This window comes from Eleutherodactylus coqui, chromosome 1 (assembly GCF_035609145.1).
Source record: "Eleutherodactylus coqui strain aEleCoq1 chromosome 1, aEleCoq1.hap1, whole genome shotgun sequence".
Lineage (NCBI taxonomy): Eukaryota > Metazoa > Chordata > Amphibia > Anura > Eleutherodactylidae > Eleutherodactylus > Eleutherodactylus coqui.
Window position 1 is genome coordinate 304,198,640 of NC_089837.1, and position 21,636 is coordinate 304,220,275.

General features: G+C 46.0%; 1 protein-coding gene across 1 annotated transcript in view; it reads right to left on the bottom strand.

Annotated features, from left to right (window-relative positions):
- Nucleotides 1-1,212: 1,212 nt before the first annotated feature.
- The window catches only part of LOC136611959 (uncharacterized), a 67,195-nt gene continuing 46,771 nt past the window's right edge, over nt 1,213-21,636 (bottom strand). Inside the window, exons 5-9 of the mRNA XM_066591967.1 lie at nt 21,243-21,344; nt 12,173-12,320; nt 11,825-11,898; nt 4,161-4,262; nt 1,213-1,983 (exon numbers count right to left, since the gene is read on the bottom strand). Coding sequence (XP_066448064.1) covers nt 1,714-1,983; nt 4,161-4,262; nt 11,825-11,898; nt 12,173-12,320; nt 21,243-21,344 — 696 coding nt within the window. The 3' untranslated portion in view covers nt 1,213-1,713. The remainder of the gene's footprint in view (nt 1,984-4,160; nt 4,263-11,824; nt 11,899-12,172; nt 12,321-21,242; nt 21,345-21,636) is intronic.

The window sequence follows — 21,636 nt, forward strand, 5'->3', positions numbered from 1 at the left end:
TGTATACTTCACATAAAATTATTTTGACATCGCGTATGTTTAATTTTGCAGTAAAATAACACAAATTGTTCAATAGAAAACTATGAAAATAGATGATCAAGTGTAAGTGGCATGGTGTGTCAGTGACGGGTAGCTTAAAAACCTTCAGCAAAACTAGACCAGATGGAGAGGTTCAAGAGAAAGTGGGCTAAATGGCTCAAATTCTTGGGATATACTTATTGAATACCCTGAAGGATGGCACTCATTGGGTTTTTGTAATATGGGCAGCATGAGTCGGTCCTCAGTTCGACAATCTTTGCTTAAAGTGGTTCCGAGAGCTTATACCCTTCGCCTCATGTATATGTGAAGACACAAATTGAATGCATTACATTGTGAACCAAGACCACGATTTCTTTCCTTATATTTTCCTTTTATCCTACTTATTGGTTATCACCCCATTTTCAGTCTTGCAATCTATCAGATTTCTACTATACAGCTATAAAGCGCATGTGAAATATCATGTATCATTAATAACTTGCTAAACAATAAAATTTATTTTGAATTAAAAGCTTCCAGCAAATAGCTTTGAATGCAACAAAAATACCAGTTAGGTACAAAATCCCAAAATGTCAAAACTTTTTTTTTTTAAGTATACTCTAGTACTTTTAAATGAATACAAAAAAAAGGCCTCTTTAAATTTGCCTCACTTTGCTCCTTAGGCCTCCTTCACACGAGCGACACAATATCACTGCGAGAAAATCACAGTGATATTGTATTGGTGGTCCGTGCAGTATCGCTGCATTTTTTGCGGCAATACTGCAATTTTGTGAAACTACAAAGTCACAAGTCGCGCGACTTTGTAGCACCACATGCAAAGATTTTCGGGGGGGGGCTGGCTTGAAATATAGGCCCTACCCCAAAAATAAGCCCTAGTGGCAGAAAAAAAGGCTATGCCTTTAGTCTTCTGGATTGAAGGATCAAAATCCCCCACTCCAGGAAGGGCTGGCTGTGATTGGTTCACAAGCACCCTCGTGCTCGTGAACGGTGATTGGTTGATGAACCAATCACAGCCATTTTTTTCACGCAATATTGCTGCATTTTATTTACGCAAATGCAAATGGGACTTTCTAATGTTAAAAACGCATCACACAAAAATCGCAAGTTTGTGCTTTGCGATTTTTGTGCGATGCGTTTTTAACATTAGAAAGTCCCATTTACATTCACGTTAAAAAAATGCAGCGATATCACTTGAAAAAAATGCGCAAGAAAAATGCTAATCTGCAAGAGCCCTTACTGTTTTGAGACATAGATAAGTGGCATGGCTTCACCCAGAGTGCATGCAAAGAAAACCTCCATATTATATTCGAAGAATTTGGAATATGGTCCTGTGTATAATGCCTGAGATTGTTCTAAAATCACAGTTGCTTGTTTTTTTTAGTTATGGAGAAATGTAAATTTGTTACACAGTGAAGAAAGTTTAAAAAAAATGCCACGTGGGCTAAAAACAATATAAATATTTTAATTCATCTCTTTTCATAGTTTCCTAGGGGTATAGTGTAATATATGCATTTCACATGATTAGACCCCAAATCCAGCAATATGTTGACGTTACATTACGTATGATGCCTCAATGAAAGCCTAGGCATGTACTTTGGTTCTGGGTAACACAGATGAAACACAAATTCTCAGGAAAATACATCTGCAATCCACATTATCTAAAAAGAAAATCTACCTTCACACAAATGAAGAAATGAAACGGGAGATGAAAATAACCAAGAAGGCACAAGTGAATATTTTCAGGATTGATCCTTTCCGGACTAGTGTGGCAGTGTTAAAGTATACCTGGCCATCTAGTTTCATGCAGCATGCAGCCTTTGTAGCATTACAGCATTCCTGGAAGCAGTTGCCATTAGTGATGGCTGCGCAGGATTTAGTGCTTGAGGAACAGGTATTACTGCAGCCCCCCTCGTAAGAGACGGCACCATTTCTCATAGTTTTTTGCAACTGCATGGAAAAAAAACAACATTTTTTAGTTTGGTTGCACATGTCTGTATTAAAGGTCCATGCTAGATCAGTATGTTAAGTGCTAAAGATAGTGCACAATCCTGTTTTAGGAGATAGTGGAAAGTTTTTCCTGAAGAAAAGCTTTGGGAAAGGCTTACCTGATTCAGTACTTGACACTAAATACTCTGCTCCAGCACAGACCTAACCTACCTAAAAATGACCGATGGCAGCCTATCCAAGTTCTTCCAATACATTTTATGAACGTGTGCCCATTCATATTACAAGGGTTTTCTGCCAATATAGTGTCATAGTATGTAAAGCCAAAAAAGGCACATTTCCATCCAGTTCAGCCTATTACCCCTCCAATATTGATCCAGAGGAAGGCAAAAAAAAGCAATGAGGTAAAAAGCCAATTTTAAGGGAAAAAATTCCTTCCTGACTCTAATCTGGCAATGTGATTAATCCCCTGGATCATAGACCCTTTTGAAGTTGTTAATGATTCTAACTAGAGATGAGCGAACATACTCGTTTAGGGCGATTTCGCAATCGAGCACCGCTTTTTTTGAGTAACTGACTACTCGGGCGAAAAGATTTGGGGGCCGCCGGGGGTGAGTGGAGGGTTGCAGAGGGGAGTGGGGGTGGGTAGGGAAGAGAGAGAGCTCCCCCCTGTTCCCCACTGCTACCCCCCGCTCCACCACGCCGCCCCCCGGCGCCCCCCGAACCTTTTCGCCCGAGTAGTCAGTTACACGAAAAAGCGGTGCTCGATTGCGAAATCGCCCTAAACGAGAACGTTCGCTCATCTCTAATTCTAACATAAAATATAGAGCAAAAAAATGTACCGGCATTATATATTTAAAGGTTTTCCAGGGCTGAACTGATGAGCTATGCTCAGAATAAGTCATCAATAGTTGATTGACAAGGGTTATCAGTTTGCCAGGGCTGCTACTGCATTGTACCGAGATGATATGCTGCGGGAAACATAAAGCTCCCTCAGTGGCCTATGATGCTATTGCATGTACAGTTCCCACACACTTAAAGGGAACCTGTCAGGTACTTTAAGAACTCAAAGCTTGTTCCTGCGGCTTTCAGCAAGAGAAGCGATCAGTTTATATGTGTCCAGTTTTCTCAATATGTAGTGCATAGGTGAAAAACTGCCCATCATGGAGGTTGGATGAGGCTAACAGCATCTCATGAATAAAGTGGGTTCATCTCTTCCTGAGAGCTGCAGAAACAACCTTTAAGTTCTTAAAAACCACTGTACATTGCTCTACAACTGACAGGACACTGAAATCAATGCGTCTGTCACTACTTTATGTTGTCCTCAGTTAGAACAGCTTAAAAATGTAAATGACGGGTTCCCTTTAAGGCTATATTCAAACAGAGAATTTCTGTCTGAGTTTGAAACTTGGACAGAACTTTCACCGAGTAAAGTCAATGTGTGTAGTAGTCACAAGTGCTATTTTTTTCATAGAAAAAAATGGATTATACTTGGATGACACTCATGCATTAAAATGCAAAAACTGAACGAAAACTGATGAAAAATGCACATACACTCACAGTGAAATCAGTCAGTTTTTCTTCTACCAAAATCAAACTTGCCTGTGTGTCATGACTCGCAGCTATGTTGCCGGATTGTGATCCTCATTGCCATTTCAGTGCTGGAAACCCATGGAGACACTTCTCTACTGGTATGTGGATAGATTGGATGGCTGGGAGGTGTGTATCCCAGCCAGCCAATCAGCTTTAGTTTGTATACATTTATTCTGGCTCCTCCTCACAGAGGATGCCAGTTATACTCTTAGTCTGAAGGTGATTCTGGTCTAGTCTGTGGCTCATTCTCAGTTCATATAAATCTGTCTGGTGATTTCTATTATCTGGGGTGCTGTTACATTTTATCTCCTGTACATATGTGCTTCATATACTTGTGAAACATCTAACCTTTGCAACATTCCCTGTCATCATCTAAGGAGAGTCATACTTGCTTCAGGTTCCTGACATGGGTCTGCCCTCATCAGGGTGAGAGTTCCGTTTTTAGGTAGGGTCTTTTCATATTAGTAGGTTAGGGTCAGATCCCTTGTTTCCCCACTTTTATGTTTGCTTATATACTAAAAGAAAAAGCTGTACTGAATGTGATATACAATATGTTTAAAAAATTGAAATTATTATGTATCAATTACCTCACAATTGTTTATCCCAACTTGACATCGTTTTGTCGGTGCAGCAGCCTGATTTTTGAAGCAGTCCATCCCATCACACTTAAATGATCTACATATCTTATCCTACGATTAAATAAAAAGAAAGAAAAAATAACATACAATACGCAAGTATGTGGAAATTACATAGTATGAAAAACTTCCTGGTTGGGAAGAGAATAAATGTTGGAATCTGTAAACCATTTAAGCAAGGGGGAGGTGGGGGTGTTAAACATACATTTCACTCTTAAGGTTAAGACAGTGGTATCAACCAGTTTACACCAATTTAAGGACATATAAAAAGTTGTGAATTTTGTCGCACCATATTTGTGCGAAGATTTGAGACTTTTACCTCTTCTCTCCACCTTTGGAAAGTGATGAAAAAGGGGGTGTGGGTTGGAAGGAGGGGGCATGGCCCCATGTGAAATGTCAGATTTACTATCATTTATACTGGAAACTTCCATAAAATATAGCTGACATCTATGTCACCTCATAGGTGGCATAGATTTCAGACTGGCGTATTTTCGAGCTTCTTAAACAGAACCTCTAACACTGGGTTCATGCTGCCCGAACAACAGACAGCATGAACCTTGGACAGGTATGCACAGTGCCCCCATGTATGTGTTACAACTGCTTCCTACTATCCCCCTTCCCTCTCCATAGGCTTCTATGTAACTTGATCTCTCAGTGAGTTGATCTATGTAAAGTTGGATTTTAGCAGTGTTTCAGAATGAATGATCATTGCAGGAGGCAGAGGGGAGAAGAAGTGGCTCATAAGAGTGTAAAAAATGAAGAAACCCCATTGGTAATGGGGGTGTGGTCCAGTTATGGTGCCATGTTTTGTTACACTTTGTTTTGTGCATAATTTTGGTTTATAGGAGGAGTCCGTAGGAAAATGTCTGTTTTTAACCTATGCATTCCATTGTGCAGCAAGAACCCAGTTCTGTGGTAATGTGAAGTGCATTAAGTAGACTTCCGCCTAATTAATATGGTGCTTGGGAAGAACAGCCCTAGAATCCATATTGGTGGAGAACTTGACCACAGTTCCTCACAACAACATGTGAATGCAAGGGCACATACATGCCACGTTGCTTGTGTAGGGAGCCGGTAAAGTGTATACAGTACATGGCTGGGTAATGCCAAGATGCATTGTGAGTAATGTGCAGTTGAAAAGTGAAAACAGTGAGTGACACAGTTACCGAAGAGGGTTAGCACCATTGTGAGGGTACTCATTTGTGAGCATCTTTCCCTCTGACAGCTGCTGTGAGAGAAAAAAGTGCTGTGGGCAAGGAGTCATAAACAGCAAGGTCAAAACTAGGCCACTGGCCGAACAACAATGTAACACGTTAAGTGTCTCTCCTGCTGGAATGCTGCCTTGCAATAGGTGTTGCTGTAAAGGCATTCTTCTATCTTGCCATTTGCATATTTCCCAGAGGGGCATGCATGACCTTTATATGTCTCTTCACGCCTTCTACATGCTCTCCCTAAGGGGAAATGATACTCTTCCTGACCCATATCTATAGGCCTCTCACTAGCCAAGCTAGTGAACCTACTGCACATTGATGAAGGGGAAATACCCCGAAACAGATGTCTGTGTATGGTTTGTCTTTTCCTTTATGAAAAGACTCTGACTTTGGTTCATACTCCTAGTCATTGTTATAAGGCTTGTTAAAAGGTCTGACATTGACTTGCAAGAATGCTGCCTTCCAATAGTTGGCGCTGTAGAGGCATTGTTCTATCTTTCAATTTGCATAAATTTCCTAAGTGGGTATGCATAGCCTTATAAGTTTCCTCATATCTTCTAGATGCTCTCCCAGAGGGAAAACTATATCCCACCTGACCCATGTCATAGGCCTCTCACTAGACATTTTGGACCACTGAGGTGCTAAAAACGCATATCCCTCAGTGTGGCTGCAGTTGAATTCTGTTGAGCTGCCCTACAGTAATGACAAGTCTAAATTCAACTTACCCCATCTCCTCTTTACCTGAAACTGTGTGCACCATAGTGACGTTATTACAAGTATTAATCGTGCCTACAACACTGGTTATTCATTCTTTTTGCTGAAAGTTGCCAATACTGTGTGGATATAGGTGAAGCAGTACTTAATGCCTTAAGTACATGGCTTAAAGGAGATGTCTCGAGGAAGCAGTTAATTTTTTTTTTTGCCCAGTCCCCCTTATTCAGCATACAAAACTAAGCACCCGTTTAAATGACTTTTAAAGCCGGTTTCTACTCACTGTTCCAGCGTTTCAGCAACTTTTAAAAACTTTTCCAAAGATGGCCGCCGGTTCTTCTCCCAAAGTGTACAGCCCTTGCTTCAGCCCGACGTGCGCGCTCCCGAGACGCCGCCAGCTGTGTCTCCATGGCAACCGGACGCATCGCAGCCGCCGACCAGACGCCGACCAGACGCCCACCGCCAGGCAGCAGGTAAGCGGCGCTAGCCCCCGGCTCCCCAGCGCTAGTTCCCCCATCGCAGCGACAGCCCCCCCGGCGCAGCGGCAGCCCCCCCGGCCTAGCGACAGCCCCCCCGGCCTAGCGCTAGCTCCCCCGGCCTAGCGACAGCCCCCCCCATCGCAGCGGCAGCCCCCCCGGCCTAGCGACAGCCCCCCCGGCCTAGCGCTAGCTCCCCCGGCCTAGCGACAGCCCCCCCCATCGCAGCGGCAGCCCCCCCGGCCTAGCGACAGCCCCCCCGGCCTAGCGCTAGCTCCCCCGGCCTAGCGACAGCCCCCCCCATCGCAGCGACAGCCCCCCCGGCCTAGCGCTAGCTCCCCCGGCGCAGCGGCAGCCCCCCCGGCCTAGCGACAGCCCCCCCCGGCCTAGCGCTAGCTCCCCCGGCGCAGCGGCAGCCCCCCCGGCCTAGCGACAGCCCCCCCCCCCGGCGCAGCGACAGCCCCCCCGGCCTAGCGCTAGCTCCCCCGGCGCAGCGGCAGCCCCCCCGGCCTAGCGACAGCCCCCCCCGGCCTAGCGCTAGCTCCCCCGGCCTAGCGACAGCCCCCCCGGCCTAGCGACAGCCCCCCCCATCGCAGCGACAGCCCCCCCGGCCTAGCGCTAGCTCCCCCGGCCTAGCGACAGCCCCCCCGGCCTAGCGACAGCCCCCCCCATCGCAGCGACAGCCCCCCCGGCCTAGCGCTAGCTCCCCCGGCGCAGCGGCAGCCCCCCCGGCCTAGCGACAGCCCCCCCCCCCGGCGCAGCGGCAGCCCCCCCCGGCGCAGCCCGGCGCAGCGGCAGCCCCCCCCCGACCCATCACTTACCTGGGAGGCTTCTCGGGGCGGCTGGGCTGGGCTGGTCTTCTCCGCTGGGCAGCTCCAGTTTCTGCACCTTCCTCTAACAGAGGATGGTGCAGAATGGCCGCTTCAGCGCGCTCCCGAGCAGTGACAGCTCGTCTGCGCATGCGCAGAAGAGCTGTAGCGGGGAGCACACTGAAGCGGCTCGTGCTGAATGGAGAAGACCGGACTGCGCAAGCGCGTCTAAAAAAGCAAGCTGCCAGCGAATTTAGACGGAACCATGGAGACGAGGACGCTAGCAACGGAACAGGTAAGTGGAATAACTTCTGTATGGCTCATATTTAATGCACAATGTACATTACAAAGTGCATTAATATGGCCATACGGAAGTGTATAACCCCACTTGGTTTCGCGAGACCACCCCTTTAAGGATGCAACAATTTTTGGGGGATTTTCATCTCGATTTGTCAAAAGCCATAACACAGCCGTATAAGGGCTTCTTTTTTGCGTGGCGAACTGTAGTTTTTATTGGTGACATTTTTGGGTACATAGACTATATTGTAAAACTTTTATATATTTTCTTTTTGGATAGCAGGGAGAGAAAACGCATCAATTACCTCTCCCTAACCTCTGGCACTTTTCCCTCCTCATTCAAACACTCCATTATATCCCCTCTGCTTAAAAAACCAACCCTGGACCCGACTAATGCTGCTAACTACCGACCCGTCTCAAACCTCCCCTTTATTTCCAAATTACTGGAACGCCTGGTCTACTCCCGGCTTACTCGCTTTCTCTCTGACAACTCACTCCTCGACCCCCTCCAGTCTGGTTTCCGCTCTCTACACTCGACCGAAACTGCCCTTACAAAAGTAACAAATGACCTGATGACTGCAAAGTCGAGAGGTGATTACTCTCTACTAATCCTCCTTGACCTGTCTGCTGCATTTGACACTGTCGACCATAATCTCCTTCTCACTATGCTCCACTCTATTGGTCTAAAGGATACTGCTCTCTCCTGGTTCTCCTCCTACCTCTCTGACCGCTCTTTCAGTGTTTCCTTTGCTGGTTCTATCTCTGCTCCACTTCCTCTCGCTGTCGGGGTACCCCAGGGCTCGGTCCTTGGTCCCCTTCTTTTCTCTATCTATACTGCCCCAATTGGACAAACCATCCACAGATTCGGCCTCCAATACCATCTCTATGCTGACGACACCCAACTATACACCTCCTCTCGTGAGATCTCTGGACCATTCCTCCAAAATATCACCGACTGTCTGTCCGCTGTCTCTAACACTATGTCCTCCCTTTTTCTCAAACTAAACCTCTCTAAAACTGACCTCCTTGTCTTTCCACCTTCTAACCGACCTCCCCTCAACATCTCCATTCCAGTGTCTGGCACCATCATAACCCCCAGACGGCATGCCCGATGCCTTGGGGTCACACTGGACTCTGACCTCTCCTTTGCCCCCCATATCCAATCTCTGGCCCAAACATGCCACATGCACCTCAGAAATATTGCTAAAATACGTCCGTTCCTAACCACGGACACGCTAAAGACGCTCGTGGTTGCGCTCATCCACTCCCGGCTTGACTACTGCAACTCGCTACTCATTGGCCTCCCCCGCACTAGACTCGCTACGCTCCAATCCATACTAAATGCAGCAGCTAGACTCATTTTTCTATCCAGTCGTTATTCAGACGCCTCTGCATTATGCCAGTCGCTGCATTGGCTGCCCATCCACTGCAGAACTAAATTTAAACTCCTCTACCTCACTCACAAAGCTCTGCATGGCGCTGCGCCACCATACATCGCCTCCCTACTGTCAGTACACCACCCAGCCCGCTCACTCCGATCGGCTAACACACTCAGACTAAACACCCCTGTAATACGAACCTCTCATGCTCGCCTACAGGACTTCACCAGAGCAGCACCCATCCTCTGGAATGCTCTACCCCAAGGCATCCGGACAATTCCCGATGCACGAAATTTCAGACGTGCCTTAAAAACGCACCTCTTCAGGGAAGCATACCAAATCTCCTGACCTAGTCCCTCGCCCCTCCCTATGGTGCCCCACCCTGTTTGCCTTCTGATAAATGATCTGTACATAATATTTCCTATTGCCTGTGTTCACCACCCCCTGCACCTCCTGTACCACCCTCAACCCATTTGTATCTAACCCAATGTACCTTATATTGTAATTGTTGTATTGTTTTGCATTTATCCATGCCTGAAAGCGCTGCGGAATAAGTTGGCGCTATACAAATAAAGTTTATTATTATTATTATTATATTATCAATTCTACCATAGATTTGTTTTGTTGGTTTTTTTTACAGTGTTAATCATGCAGCATAAATGACATAATAAATCTTTTCTGCAGGTCGGTACGATTACAATGATACCAAAATTCTTATATTTTTTTTAGGTTTTTCCACTTTTTCGCAATAAAACTCCTTTTTTTGGAAATTATTATTTTTTTCTTTTGCTGTATTCAACGTCCTATAACTTTTTTATTTTTCCATAGACAGAGCTCTGTGAGTGCTTATTTTTTGGGAGACGAGGTGTAGTTTTTATTGGTACCATTTTGGAGTACGTACGACTTTTTAAATCACTTTTATTGCGTTTTTTGTGAGGCAAAATGAAAAAAATTAGCATTTTGCCACAGTTTTTTAGGAATTTTTTTTTTACACTTTTTGCTGTGCGTGATAAAAGGCACAGCAAATTTATTGTACGAGTCATTATGGATACTGAGATACCAAATCTGTAGGATTTTAATTTTTTCAAACTTTTTTTTATCCTTATATGAAAAAAAAAGCACGAAAAAAAGGGGGGGTTACATTTTTCTTTTCTTTACATTATTTTTATCTGTTTTTTACACTTTATGCCCCTGTAGGGGACTTGTACAAAAGCACCTAAGATCGCTATGATAAGGCATGGGCAGGACTGCTGTCGTGCAATGCCTTATCGCTTGTTACACCGATCATAGGCAATGGCAAAGCAGGACTATATCGCGAGAGTCTGATGACATCACAGAGGGAGCGTGCCCTCTGTAAACCCTTTACATGCCGCGATTTACATAGCGGTTAAGAGTGGAGGTAGCTGTGCCGATTCACCACCGCTGTTGCGGCGGGAGGTCGGCTATGGGTGACAGCCAGAGCTCGCTGATGGATAGCGCAGGATCTCTCCTGATCTCGCGCTATCCTCAGGGTGTAACTGTACGTCCTATTGCGCTAAGTCCCTCCCTGTCAGGACCACCCTGTGGTGGGAATGGGTTAAAGGGATACTGTACCATTTTTGTGTTAGAAACAATATTCAGTAAAGGGAATTGAAAAACAAGAAATACGTGGTTGTCTGCTCTTCTTGCTCCACTTTTCTTTACTTAGGACATTCAAGAAGTACTGAGCAGGGTAGATATGATTCAGTAGCTATAAATCACTATTAGCAGCAACCATGATTGCATCTCTCACCCTCCTGCAGCAGTTTCCCCCAATAGATTTCTATGGACAGCATGAGATAACACCCACCTGCACTTCCTGTTATCTGTCTTTGTTATACGTCTTTTTCTAGTGATGGACTTCACTAGACAACAGGCAGTGGGCAGAAAATTATAACAGGGAGAAACCTAGTGGTCACAACTTTAGAAAGCTTTTTCAGCTCAAAAATATCATTTTAGGTAAATAAAGTGATAAGCACACTGGCTATCAGAAAAAACACAAGTCGATTAACACTTGCAACTAAAGTTTTCTAACCCCCATTGCAAATCTGAAACTCCTGTCGTCTTTCACTTCAGATGGTCATGTGATTTTAATTCTGACCAGCTCAGATTTATTTATTTGGGGTTATGTGTTTAGTTTCTAGTCAATTTCTCAGTCTGTGTGACACTATTAAATGGATCTTACCACAGAAACTGCCCAGAGGGGGACACAGACACTCCTATTACAGTTACTGATGATGGACACACAACTCCTGTCACACAGTTAAAATAGAGGAGCTTACATCTCATCCTCCAGACTGTATATTTATAGTCTGTAGCTTGGGACAGGAAAACTTTCACCATCAAGATGATGCCTGATCTATAAATTATCTGACAGGAGGCCGCACTGCATGACAGTGACTGCAATCTACAGAGAAGACCTCCATAGCATGACAAGCAATCAGATGAGATGTGCAGGGATGGAAAATGTGTTTTTTGCTGGAGTGGCCCTTTCAATACCTCAACACAACTAATATAAAGAGAAGGTTACATTTTCGAGGGCCCTTCATAGCAGTTTATGGGTCCTTTTATAGTAATTATTGAACAGGAAGTGCAGCAATTCAACAAAGCTGGCTTTATACACAAACCCTTGGTAGCATGACAGTATTTATTTTGTGATGTCATAAGGTAAGGGAATACTTTCCAAACAGTTATAGGCTTTTACTTTATACTTACACTATATACAATTGGTTTTGCTGTGGAAGTTGTTGTGGGCATGGTAGGAGCAGCTGTACTCATAGCCATGGTACCTATAAGATTAATAAAATGTAATGCACAACTTTTACTCAGAGACGTAACCATTCATAATAAAGTCATTGCTTATTTAATGTCCCATTTCCCCTGAAGATACCAATGTTTTACAAAACATTTCAGGAACGTCACAATTGTTGCACTTAATCACACAATGTCCCCCCCCCCCCCATTTATACACTCAGCTCTGCCTCTGTGAAATTCTCTGTTTTCTCCAATGTCTATTGTACGTTTTGTGTGCTGTTACATATATATTGTTTTAGAGTTGCCTACCATTATTACCACTTTCAAGAAACGCTTTGCATCCCGATGAACTGCAGCACTGCATAGTACATCCATTTTGTACTGTATTATTACACAGGTGATGTATGCAATGTTCATCACACCTAGACTCATAAGCTGAATCGTTGTGACGAAGTATCTGGAATGGGAAGAAAAATACAGTTCTTATTAAAGGAAACTGTCTGAACCCCACTGTCAACTACCAATGGATACCAGGTAGAGTCAATAAAACTGATAACTTAATATTACATATATGAGCCCTTACTGCAGGAAAAAGACGGCCGTACTTCAAGATGGACGACTCCCCGCAGTGCTGAAGAAAGAACACATGAGCGGCAATGAAGCCGGTCACATGTTCTTTCCTCCAGCGCTGCAGAGAGACATCCGTCCTGTAGTGCGGCAGTTTTCTACCTGCAGTAACACGGGCTCCTAAAGCATTTACTGACATTTTAGCCTTGTTGAAGCTTTTGGCTTGGGCAACATTCACACTGCGTTACTACATACACTAAACATACGCGTTTTTATGTTGTTAAAACATAGAAAATACAAAGAGTTTTATAGGAAAAAACTAGACAAACATACGTTTGTTTACGCTTTCTTTTTACTGTTTTCCTATAGCTTGACCTATTGAACAGTATGCCGTTCTGCACAATATATTTATCCATCTAGAAAACATACACATTTAAAAAACACACAGAGGGGCAATTCACACTAGGATGTAAACATATCTGAATGTTATGCATTTTTATGCAAAAAAAAGTATTAAAATGTACAGCTTCATATACTTATAGGCTAGAATGGGTCAAATATACTTCAAAAGTGTATATTTTTGATTGTTTTAATTCCCATACATATGTGAACTTTTTTTGTTTTTATGCCCCACAAAAAAAGTATATGGAAATGTATATATTTATTTAATATTGCAGTCAATGGAAGTGTATGACTGTATGTTTCCATGTGTTTAACATATACATTTTTTTGTTATTAAATTCCTTTAAAAGTATTTAAAAGTGTTCATCTGCAAAACGTTTATTAAGAAAAATGTTTGCAGTTAACAATATATACGTTTTAAATGTAAAACGGATGTAACAGTAATGGGGTTTTGGGACCGACAGTCACTAACCTGTGACCCAGGGGAAGACCGCAGGGTCAGCTTACTTCCAGCTCCCCTGATCCTGCAAGATGTAGCCCAAATCACACTCTGCACGGCCTAGCACGCCCCAACACACTTTGCTGTCACCACTGACTATTTCACAGGTAGGTCAGCCACCACAGTTTCAACCAGATGCTGCCACTGGGTGTCCCACCTCTGCTGTCCTCCTTATGACATTCATGACATCACTGAAGACTGGCTAAGTAGATGCACAGATCTTCCAGATGGAAACCCAATATAACATTTTGGCTATATTTCCCTAGGAGGCACTCTAACAAGGAAGCTATGGCCGCAATGTTTTATATCAGGATTCAGGAATTAACATGCAAGTGGATGCCAAACATGAGATGTGACAGATGATTAGCTTTGCAGGTATGTTATTCTGTGCATTCTGGGGATTGCACAATGATGGGAGTGAATGCACTGTGTCCATGGTACACTCACAGTTTCAAAAATATAATTGCTGTTGAGCTGGGACCTTTGAATGATCCATAATCCCCATTATTAATTTTTTCCCTGTCCTATCTCAGTGGAGGGAAATCGCAGTCAGCAAGTCTGGAGGATGTCATATTGGAGGGGCAGAGAGTAGAGATGAGCGAGCACCAAAATGCTCGGGTGCTCGTTACTCGGGACGAAATTTTCGCAATGCTCTAGGGTTCGTTTCGAGTAACGAACCCCATTGAAGTCAATGGGCGACCCGAGCATTTTTGTATTTCGCCGATGCTCGCTAAGGTTTTCATGTGTGAAAATCTGGGCAATTCAAGAAAGTGATGGGAACGACACAGCAACGGATAGGGCAGGCGAGGGGCTACATGTTGGGCTGCATCTCAAGTTCACAGGTCCCACTATTAAGCCACAATACCGGCAAGAGTGGGCCCCCCCCCCCTCCCAACAACTTTTACTTCTGAAAAGCCCTCATTAGCAATGGATACCTTAGCTAAGCACTACACTACCTCCAACAAAGCACAATCACTGCCTGCATGACACTCCGCTGCCACTTCTCCTGGGTTACATGCTGCCCAACCCCCCCTGCACGACCCTGTGTCCACAGCGCACACCAAATTGTCCCTGCGCAGCCTTCAGCTGCCCTCATGCCACGCCACACTCATGTCTATTTATAAGTGCGTCTGCCACAGGAAAAGCAGGCACACACTGCAGAGGGTTGGCACGGCTAGGCAGCGACCCTCTTTAAAAGGGGCGGGGCGGTAGCCCACAATGCTGTACAGAAGCAATGAGAAATATAATCCTGTGCCACCGCCATCAGGAGCTGCACACGTGGGCATAGCAATGGGGAACCTATGTGCCACACACTATTCATTCTGTCAAGGTGTCTGCATGCCCCAGTCAGACCGCGGTTTTTAATTCATAGACACAGGCAGGTACAACTCCCTATTGTGAAGTCCCTGTGGACCCACAGCATGGGTGGCTCCCTGGAACCCACCGGCGGTACATAAAAATATCCCATTGCATTGCCCAACACAGCTGAGGTAGTAATGTCGTGCTTAATGCAGGTGGGCTTCGGCCCACACTGCATGCCCCAGTCTGACTGGGGTTCTTTAGATGTGGAAACAGATGCATTTATAATTCTCTGTGGACCCACAGCATGGGTGGGTGCCAGGAAGCCACCGGCGGTACATAAAAATATCCCATTGCATTGCCCAACACAGCTGAGGTAGTAATGTCGTGCTTAATGCAGGTGGGCTTCGGCCCACACTGCATGCCCCAGTCAGACTGGGGTTCTTTACAAGTGGACACATGTAGGTTAAACTCCGTGTGCACCTACAGCATGGGTGGCTCCCTGGAACCCACCGGCGGTACATAAAAATATCCCATTGCATTGCCCAACACAGCGGATGTAACGTCAGCTGTAATGCAGGTGGGCTAAAAATTCATTTGATTACACTGTAGGCGAGGGCCCACAAAAATTGCTGTATCAACAGTACTAATGTACATCCAAAAAATTGGCCATGGCCAACCAAGAGGGCAGGTGAAACCCATTAATCGCTTTGGTTAATGTGGCTTAAGTGGTAACTAGGCCTGGAGGCAGCCCAGTTTAACGAAAAATTGGTTCAAGTTAAAGTTTCAACGCTTTTAAGAGCATTGAAACGTATAAAAATAGTTTAGAAAAATTATATGAGTGAGCCTTGTGGCCCTAAGAAAAATTGCCCGTTCGGCGTGATTACGTGAGGTTTCAGGAGGAGGAGCAGGAGGAGGAGGAGGAGGAGGAGGAGGAATATTATACACAGATTGATGAAGCAGAAATGTCCCCGTTTTGGATGGTGAGAGAGAACGATGCTTCCATCCGCGGGTGCAGCCTACGTATTGCTTAGGTATCGCTGCTGTCCGCTGGTGGAGAAGAGAAGTCTGGGGAAATCCAGGCTTTGTTCATCTTGATGAGTGTAAGCCTGTCGGCACTGTCGGTTGACAGGTGGGTACGCTTATCCGTGATGATTCCCCCAGCCACACTAAACACACTCTCTGACAAGACGCTAGCCGCAGGACAAGCAAGCACCTCCAGGGCATACAGCGCGAGTTCAGGCCACATGTCCAGCTTCGACACCCAGTAGTTGTAGGTGGCAGAGGCATCACGGAGGACGGTCGTGCGATCGGCTACGTACTCCCTCACCATCCTTTTACAGTGCTCCCGCCGACTCAGCCTTGACTGGGGAGCGGTGACGCAGTCTTGCTGGGGAGCCATAAAGCTGGCAAAGGCCTTGGAGAATGTTCCCCTGCCTGCGCTGTACATGCTGCCTGATCTCTGCGCCTCCCCTGCTACCTGGCCCTCGTAACTGCGCCTTCTGCCACTAGCGCTGTCGGATGGGAAGTTTACCATCAGTTTGTCCACCAGCGCCCTGTGGTATAGCATCATTCTCGAACCCCTTTCCTCTTCGGGAATGAGAGTGCAAAGGCTCTCCTTATACCGTGGATCGAGCAGTGTGTACACCCAGTAATCCGTAGTGGCCAGAATGCGTGTAACGCGAGGGTCACGAGAAAGGCATCCTAACATGAAGTCAGCCATGTGTGCCAGGGTACCTGTACGCAACACATGGCTGTCTTCACTAGGAAGATCACTTTCAGGATCCTCCTCCTCTTCCTCCTCCTCAGGCCATACACGCTGAAAGGATGACAGGCAAGCAGCATGGGTACCGTCAGCAGTGGGCCAAGCTGTCTCTTCCCCCTCCTCCTCATGCTCCTCCTCCTCCTCCTGAACTCGCTGAGATATAGACAGGAGGGTGCTCTGACTATCCAGCGACATACTGTCTTCCCCCGGCTCTGTTTCCGAGCGCAAAGCGTCTGCCTTTATGCTTTGCAGGGAACTTCTCAAGATGCATAGCAGAGGAATGGTGACGCTAATGATTGCAGCATCGCCGCTCACCACCTGGGTAGACTCCTCAAATTTTCCAAGGACCTGGCAGATGGCTGCCAACCAGGCCCACTCTTCTGTAAATAATTGAGGAGGCTGACTCCCACTGCGCCGCGCAAGTTGGAGTTGGTATTTCACTATAGCTCTACGCTGCTCATAGAGTCTGGCCAACATGTGGAGCGTAGAGTTCCACTGTGTGGGCACGTCGCACAGCAGTCGGTGCACTGGCAGATTAAACCGATGTTGCAGGGTCCGCAGGGTGGCAGCGTGCGTGTGTGATTTGCGGAAATGTGCGCAGATCCGGCGCACCTTTCCGAGCAGGTATGACAAGTGGGGGTAGCTTTTCAGAAAGCGCTGAACCACCAAATTAAACACATGGGCCAGGCATGGCACGTGCGTGAGGCTGCCGAGCTGCAGAGCCGCCACCAGCTTACGGCCGTTGTCACACACGACCATGCCCGGTTGGAGGCTCAGCGGCGCAAGCCAGCGGTCGGTCTGCTCTGTCAGACCCTGCAGCAGTTCGTGGGCCGTGTGCCTCTTCTCTCCTAAGCTGAGTAGTTTCAGCACGGCCTGCTTACGCTTGCCCACCGCTGTGCTGCCACGCCGCGTGACACCGACTGCTGGCGACGTGCTGCTGCTGACAGATCTTGATTGCGAGACAGAGGTTGCGTAGGAGGAGGAGGGTGGTTTAGTGGAGGAAGCATACACCCCCGCAGATACCACCACCGAGCTGGGGCACGCAATTCGGGGGGTGGGTAGGACGTGAGCGGTCCCAGGCTCTGACTCTGTCCCAGCCTCCACTAAATTCACCCAATGTGCTGTCAGGGAGATATAGTGGCCCTGGCCGCCTGTGCTTGTCCACGTATCTGTTGTTAAGTGGACCTTGGCAGTAACCGCGTTGGTGAGGGCGCGTACAATGTTGCGGGAGACGTGGTCGTGCAGGCCTGGGACGGCACATCGGGAAAAGTAGTGGCGACTGGGAACCGAGTAGCGCGGGGCCGCCGCCGCCATCATGCTTTTGAAAGCCTCCGTTTCCACAAGCCTATACGGCAGCATCTCTAGGCTGATCAATTTGGCAATGTGCACGTTTAACGCTTGAGCGTGCGGGTGCGTGGCGTCGTACTTGCGCTTGCGCTCAAACTGTGGCGCTAGCGACGTCTGGACGCTACGCTGAGAGACATTGCTGGATGGGGCCGAGGACAGCGGAGGTGAGGGTGTGGGTGCAGGCCAGGAGATGGTAGTGCCTGTGTCCTCAGAGGGGGGTTGGATCTCAGTGGCAGGTTGGGGCACAGGGGGAGAGGCAGTGGTGCAAACCAGAGGCGGTGAACGGGCATCGTCCCACCTTGTGGGGTGCTTGGCCATCATATGCCTGCGCATGCTGTTGGTGGTGCCTCCCCAGCTGATCTTGGCGCGACAAAGGTTGCACACCACTGTTCATCGGTCGTCAGGCGTCTCTGTGAAAAACTGCCACACCGTAGAGCACCTTGACCTGTGCAGGGTGGCATGGCGCGAGGGGGCGCTTTGGGAAACAGTTGGTGGGTTATTCGGTCTGGCCCTGCCTCTACCCCTGGCCACCGCACTGGCTCGGCCTGTGCCCACACCCTGACTTGGGCCTCCGCGTCCTCGCCCGCGTCCACGTCCTATAGGCCTACCCCTACCCCTCAGCATGGTGTATTACCAGTGATTTGATTTCCCAGGCAGGAAATAAATTGGCGCAAGCCTGCTGTTAAACGTAGCTGGCTGCGTATGATTTGTTTACTATCTCCACCCACCACACACGTACACAGAACGCTGAGGACTGACAGAGGCAGGGCACATAGAATGTTTCCCTTTTTTTTAAAAAGAAAAGGCCCACTGACTATATTCAATCAGATAAGATATGTGTTGCACAGAAATGCAGTTATATGAAGTGCAGCACAGCGGTTACTTTTCCCAGGCAGCAAATAAATTGGCGCAAGCCTGCAGGACAAATTGAATGTTTCCCTTTTTGGGAAACGGAGGGCCCACTGACTATATTCAATCAGATAAGATATGTGTTGCACAGAAATGCAGTTATATGAAGTGCAGCACAGCGGTTACTTTTCCCAGGCAGCAAATAAATTGGCGCAAGCCTGCAGGACAAATTGAATGTTTCCCTTTTTGGGAAACGGAGGGCCCACTGACTATATTCAATCAGATAAGATATGTGTTGCACAGAAATGCAGTTATATGAAGTGCAGCACAGCGGTTACTTTTCCCAGGCAGCAAATAAATTGGCGCAAGCCTGCAGGACAAATTGAATGTTTCCCTTTTTGGGAAACGGAGGGCCCACTGACTATATTCAATCAGATAAGATATGTCTTCTGGCCCTGCCTACACAATTCTCTCCCTGTAGTATTACTGCAAGGCGCAATGCTCTGCAGACAGCCGATTTTGAAAAGAAAAAAAAATGCAACACTGCTAACAGCAGCCTGCACAGTACTGCACACGGATAGATGTGGCCCTAAGAAGGACTGTTGGGGTTCTTGAAGCCTACACTCACTCCTAACACTCTCCCTGCCTAACCACCACTTCTGTCCCTGTACTATTAATGCAAGGCGCAATGCTCTGCAGACTGCCGATTTTGAAAAAAAAAAAATTTGTGCAACACTGCTAACAGCACCCTCCACAGTACTGCACACGGATAGATGTGGCCCTGAGAAGGACCGTTGGGGTTCTTGAAGCCTACACTAACTCCTAACACTCTCCCTACAGCAGCTCCAACAGGATACCACTGTCCCTCAGCTAACTCACAAGACATCTGAGGCGAGCCGCGGGAGGGGCCGACTTTTATACTCGGGTGACATCTGATCGCCCCAGCCACTCACAGCAGGGGGGTAGTATAGGGCTTGAACGTCGCAGGGGGAAGTTGTAATGCCTTCCGTCTTTCAATTGGCCAGAAAAGCGCGCTAACGTCTCAGAGAGGAAACTGAAAGTAACCGGAACACCGCATGGTGCTCGTTAAGAGTAACGAGCATCCCGAACACCCTAATATTCGCACGAATATCAAGCTCGGACGAGTACGTTCGCTCATCTCTAGCAGAGAGACAATGGGATCTCCTGCAAATGCTAATTTTGTTATCACTACAACAAAGGGCTTCCTTGCTGGTCACAAAAGGAGCAAATAGGATCAAGAGCCCTTCTAGTAGAGGTGTGAAAGGCAGTTGAATGAATTTTGATGAGCTATGCTTGGCAGGAAACACACTTAATCATCTGCCAAAGGAGAGTTAAGCTAACTTCACATGGGTGAGTGTGATATCGTGCCCACCAACATGTGATTTGCCCATGGATGTGAGGTGGTTTTTTTTATCTCAAAACAACCTCGCATCACTTCAAGGAAGTAGCAAAACTCCACGGGCAGCTGACAGCTGCGACAGAGGATTGCAAAATTTCTCCCATTGTTTTCAAAGGGGAAACCTCGCATTGCAACGCACTGCATGCACCTAGGACATGATGCAATACTGCTGCTGGACCCATTGAAACCGCTCATATCTATTATTCCATTCGAAAGAAGGGGGTTCATATTTGTGCAAGATCTGTGCATCTCGCAACACACAAATCTTGCATGATTTTCTCACCCTTGTGAAGCTAGCCTTAGTCCACTCAACTTTTTCCAGACCAGAAAGGTGGTGAATGACAAGCAAAGATGGGTGACAATGTACAAGTATCATTTCATCACAACAGACACAAAGGTATAGAATCATATGGCTATCCATTTAATGCATACGTTTTAAAACCATACAGGTATGCTTAAATTGGCATATATTTGTGTACATTTTTTCATGTATGATTAATGTATATATTAACATACATGAGAATCTTAATGTGAACAGCCCCTTGTTGTGTTCTGCAAAAAAAGCACACATTAGTTTGTTTTTTAACCATTTTTTCCAATAGTCTTATGTATTGTACAGTATGCTGTACGGCAAAATATGTTTCTTCCTCTAGAAAGCATATATTTTAAAAATAGACAGAGAAAGACCAATAAACTACTAGACAAACAACTTTAATTTTCCAAGATTCTCCTCTTCTTCATAAAAAACGTATACATTTTTTAATTAAATGCATATTGCCAATAAGGTATACCTTTACATGTTTTTACATTTTTGTGATCTATATATTACCATATACGTTTAATGTGCACAGGAAACGCAGTATAAATGTTGCCCGAGGAAGAGTTCACATATTATTAACTCGCTGTGTGACTACACTCGGGGGTTCTGTAACAGCTGCTGAAAACAGCACTGTAACAGAATCCCCATAAGGAAACGTCTATTGTGAATCGAACACCTCTTTGGTGTCAATTTTAGAAGATTCCCATTTGTTTCTACTTTGCTTGGAGTACCGAAGAGCGCAGAAAACGCTATGGAACGCTCCCTTACCGACTAGTGTAGCACAATGCTAGAATGATGTGTAGTGGATACCAAATACAATCAATCAATTTCTTCTGTGCAAGTAACGGATGGCTGTAAAGTTCCAATAAGTCTATTTTTTCACCTACGCTTCTGGAATTAGAGGCCACTTACCGAACAGTATGTGGAACATGTAGACATGGCAGAAGTTTTAGCTAATGATTCATCTGTGTAACAGGGACTTCCAGTGCATGTAAAAACGGGACACGCTATTCCCTGTGACAACATTGATAGATGAGACCTATTAGCGTGTTATATGACAACAAAACAAGTAAATGTAAACATTTCTGAAATTAATAATAAATGATATACAGTAGTTGTAGCTATAGTAATATAGTTCCAAAATCATAACATTCATAAACTAAAGTAAAATGCGATTGTTCCCAGCAAGAGAAACCAAGTAATCTTGTAGATATGATACTTTTTAATGGCAAAAATGCATGATGTTATAGCGAGCTTTTGAACCTGCTGAGGGTTCTTCCTCAGGCTAATGGAATAGATCCGAAGA